Here is a 4,454-nt window from a genome sequence, read left to right as displayed (position 1 = left end):
TAACATGGGATTTTGTATCTTCCCATTCCAAATTGGCAACATATTGAAGCCATGACGTTGATAAAGTTCCATTCTCTGGCTTGCATTTTTGAAAAGCTTCTTGGGTGCGGTTGTCAGATTTTTCAATTGCAGCCAAAAAAATCTTTGTCAGCCACCTCTGGGTCACAGTTGAGATTGAAGATGGGGCTCCCTTGGATTGTGACATCTCCAGACGGAAAGTCTTCAGCAGTGCCATTTTTGATACGGAGGAGATGAATCTCCAAGAAGGTCTCAAAAAATTGTGACAAGTGCATGTTCAGTAAAGTGACGTCCTCCTCTAATGGTAATGTGTGATATTCACCCAGTTTTTTAATAGCTTGGAGATCAGCTTTCAACTGAAGAATGCACCTTGGTAAGAAAGATAGAAATAGCAATCATATAAGATCACATATTCTGCAACACTCAATAAATGTTAACAGTGAAGATGCAATCAGTAGAGGAAATGAAAACAGACAAGTTATTCATTCAAAACAGCAGACAGTGAATGCAGGGTGAAGACGAATGTCAGGTGGGATTTGTAAAGAAGGATAGCAGCAAGAGTAAAAAGAAAGGTTAACAACAAGGTGTTCTACTGTGATGTGTGGCTTGGAGACAGTGGCACTAACGCAAACATAGTAGTTATAGCTGGGAGGTGGCAGAGCTAACAGATTTGAAATGAGTGTACACTATATTGCCAAAAGTATTTAGTAATCCGCAAATCATTGAATTCGGGTGTTCCAATCACTTCCATGGCCACAGCACCCAGGCATTCAGACTGCTTCTACAAACATTTGTGAAAGAATGAGTTGTTCCCAGCTGTGCGTGGGTCCCTGCTCGACTGGACCACCCCTGCAGCGGGCAGTCTGTCTCACTGATGGTGGATTCTGCACACAGGGCTTCCTCATCTGAATCTGTAGCACATTTTCTAACCCCCTATCTTCTACCACTGATAGTGGTCTATAGTCTAGAGCAATCCATTTTGCAAGAGAATTTGTAAGTTTGTCCCATGTTGACTTACTAATTTTAGTCCTGAAGCCAGTCATTTCATCAAGTTTGGGCTGCCGATACCTTTTGTTGGTACTTGAACTGCTAGTGCTAACAGCTAGTGGCCGGTGCTCCACACACTTGTCCCAAACCTCTCTGATCACTGCCAATGTGTCTTGGCAACAGCCTGGTCTTGTATGATGGTTGTCAAAGCAAATCAACCGTAGCAACATGTAAGATTTCTGGAGTGAAATGGTGGTCTGAAAAATAGTTCGACTAGATTCTGACACAATGTTATCATACGATCATTCCTCCTGACAGAAGAAGCACTAGAGTTGATGGATGTCTGTTGCATGCCCACTCTACAAGGCCTTGGAGGTAGCTGAAGTAATAGGCAATATGTATGATTTCTTTATTCTACAGCCAAGAAAGTAAATCCTCACAAATGCTGTTGTCCTCCATCCTTTTATTATATGTATCAGTATGTGATATTTACCACAAAGTGTGCAACTGAATTTGGGTTACCTTGATAAATAAACAAACAAACAATATATTAGGACACTTGCCATATGGAAAAGATATATACAAATCTTATAAAGTTTGTATCTGTCTTGTGTGAAACTTGTATGAAAAGTATACAAGAGTGAAAACAGATATAAGATCCCTTGAAAAATTATATAAATGAAACTTGTATGTTTTGGGTACTTACTGAAACAATATATGAAAGTAATGAGAAAGTGGCCACTTTCATGAGTAAATCATATAAGCCTTATATCATTCACTATATGAAGTAGGCCAAATGTTATGCAAGTTTTTTCTATTTCTTTTCCATATGTGTTGGAACCATTACATATCATATCATTAAAAGATTCGGAGAATATGGAGACAACTCAGTACAAAGCACAAGGCTGAAAACCACTATTTTAACAATAATCTTTGAATATTCAAGCAACACTGCTTAAAAAAATGGTTTCTGTATTGGAAACCAGTGGAAGGCCTCACACGACTTGTGGGATTTTTGGGTTTTTTTAAAGAGCTGATAAAGTAGCAACACTTTTTTAAATGTGTTGCTAACATGAAATCATTTTTATATATTTTTCAGTTTTGATATGTTGTTTTCGTTCTATCTTTAGGTAAACATCGGCTTTCAATGCATATCATCGCATTCTGGTTTTTGACACGAAGTACCCACTGTTCTGGAAGTGGTTTTGTACACAAATACTCATTTTGATACCTACCTTTCTGTCACCTCTCTCATCCTGGAGGGGTTGTTAGCAATGTGGGGTACCAGTCTCAAGTATCTGCTGATCGTGTAAACTTGTGGTGGGTAGTATCCACTGAGATCCTTGAGAAACAAACCAGAAATGGGCCCCGACTCTGCCACTGGTTCTCCCCTGACCTGCTTGACAAGAGTGTCAAACAACACGGCCAGAGACAAAGCCACTACTCCAACACCACCTAGAGTAACCTTGCCTTCCCTACCAAACGTTGTCCTCAGGCTCCTGGTGAAGTCCTCCAGTTGCTCGGGGGTCAGGGAAGTCTGCACTGCTTTGTAGTGGTTCTTCAGGTAAAAGGAAGAGTTGATGGACAGCATTTGGCTGAAATGAGGACTGGGGTTGTAGCTTGGAAATGAGCAGATGCCTCGAGCAAAGGAGGCCAGCTGGGATGCGTCTGCAGGTGGACAGTGCAAGTTCCCCATCCTGATATGAATCTCAGATATTTGAGTAGGGATCTCAACAAAACTGCTAAAGCTGCAAAACCTCACTCTGTCAGTGTCTGACAGACTGTCTCTGGGCATCACCTATAAAGACATCATCACCTTTAGTTAATTATTCACCTGCTTCCAAACGGTATGTAACTGTTTGCTTTGCTCTAATGTTTGATCTAGTTTCCATGCTGTTGCAGTCCACAGTCAGTGAATGAGTGCTCAGAGTGATAGGCAAAGGCTAAAAGTGAATTAGGTCCAGCATGTTTGAGGTTAATGCCAATCTGTAGATCCACTTGTTAAACTTAGTTAATGTCAGCACGCGCTTGGTGTGAGCATCACTCCGAGTACACAGGTATTTCAAATAAAGTACCGTAATTCCCGGACTACAGAGCGCACCTGATTAAAGGCTGCATGCTCTAATTTTAGAAAGAAAATCAATTTTGTACTTGTACAGACCGCAACGAATTTTAAGCTGTATACGTTTCACTCGTAATATGAGATATTTACACTGAAATATTACACATGAGGATTTTCAACGTTATCTGAAATCTACATGAAACAATGACACAACTACTTTTTTCAATTTTTCCAATTTATTTTTATTTTTTTACCAATTGTCCAAATGAGTCTGTGATTGGCCTTAGTGTCCCAGAAATCATATTTATGTACAACTAAATATGACTCAGCAAAGATGTTTTAAATGGATGATTCCTCATCCATTTATATATTTGCTGAGTCCTAAATTTGGTGTCAGTGAGCTTATCAGTGGTTGATGTTAAAAAAAAGCCCCCAAATCCCCTATGAGCAAGCACTTGGCGACAGTGGAGAGGAAAAACTCCCTCTTAATAGGAAGAAACCTCTGACAGAACCGGGCTCAGGAAGGGGTGGCCTTCTGTCTCGACCGAGTGGGCTTCAAATGTTCACTGACAATTTAGTTGTATATAAATATGATTTTTAGGACGTGGTGTTGAGACCAATTAGGTGAAACTGGGGATGCAGACAGTTCCGCTTCTTCTTCTTCTTCTTCTTACTTGGCGGAATCTCTGGCAGGCTCTTAACTTCAGTCTCGAGTTCAGCCACCTGCACAGTGAACATTTTCTGCTTGTCTCGTAGACTTTGCAAAGATTCCTGCACAGACAATGCAGGCGAGTCCTCTTTTTCTTCTTTTTCTTGTTGTCTGGTGTCTTTTTCTTTCAGAGGCTCCTGCAGAGACATTGCAGTGGATGGCGGTGAGTCCTCTTTTTCCATCTTCTCTCCTCCAGTGTGTTTTTCTTTCAGAGGCTCAGATGTTTGTATTTCATTTGCATCGGTGGAATTTTGTTCTTGTGGCTCCTGTGCGATTTTAAGTGAGGAAGCTTTGGCCTCTTTTAGCTCTTGTTCAAAAGACTCAACCTTCAAATCATGAAGGGCCTTGTTGGAGCAGAGCTGGGATTTCAGGTCACTGATTTCCAGGTTGAGTGTCTCCTGCTCCTGCCTATTTTTAACAGCCTGCTCTTCGAGCTGATTTTGAGCTGCTAGGAGCTGTTTCTGGAGCATCTCAATCTGCTCTTGCTGAATTCTACATTGGATCTCAAATTCAGCCTCCTTAGAGGACATCAGTCCTACAGAGTCTGTGTGTGAAGCCTCTGTGGTTGGAGTGGCAGACTCCACACACTGCTCTGTGGTAGGGTGGCTGATTTGGTCCTGCAGGGTAACCATCACCTCATCCAGTATGACAATAGCTTCACTGTCATTTGTGAGAGCC

The 4,454-nt window shown here is 41.3% G+C and overlaps 1 protein-coding gene across 1 annotated transcript; it reads right to left on the bottom strand.

The window, feature by feature from the left end:
* Positions 1-2,825, bottom strand: LOC112842745 (uncharacterized). The gene is made up of 2 exons (XM_025900033.1): positions 2,241-2,825; positions 1-387 (listed from the first exon to the last, which is right to left on the bottom strand). Exons 1-2 carry the CDS (start codon positions 2,798-2,800, stop codon positions 123-125), a joined length of 825 nt encoding a protein of 274 aa, XP_025755818.1. The 5' UTR covers positions 2,801-2,825; the 3' UTR covers positions 1-122.
* Positions 2,826-4,454: the final 1,629 nt, after the last annotated feature.

The sequence above is a fragment of the Oreochromis niloticus genome, linkage group LG18, assembly GCF_001858045.2.
Source record: "Oreochromis niloticus isolate F11D_XX linkage group LG18, O_niloticus_UMD_NMBU, whole genome shotgun sequence".
NCBI classification, from domain to species: Eukaryota; Metazoa; Chordata; class Actinopteri; order Cichliformes; family Cichlidae; genus Oreochromis; species Oreochromis niloticus.
The sequence above is the reverse complement of the archived record's forward strand: the minus strand, read 5'-3'. Positions and strand labels throughout refer to the sequence as shown.

What these genes read in the sequence shown, in the direction of transcription:
- LOC112842745 (XM_025900033.1), bottom strand. Translation starts at nt 2,800, where the DNA reads ATGCCCAGAGACAGTCTGTCAGACACTGACAGAGTGAGGTTTTGCAGC. An exon ending in ATGAGAGAGGTGACAGAAAG is followed by an intron (nt 388 to 2,240) that starts GTAGGTATCAAA and finishes TTTCTTACCAAG; the next exon opens with GTGCATTCTTCAGTTGAAAG.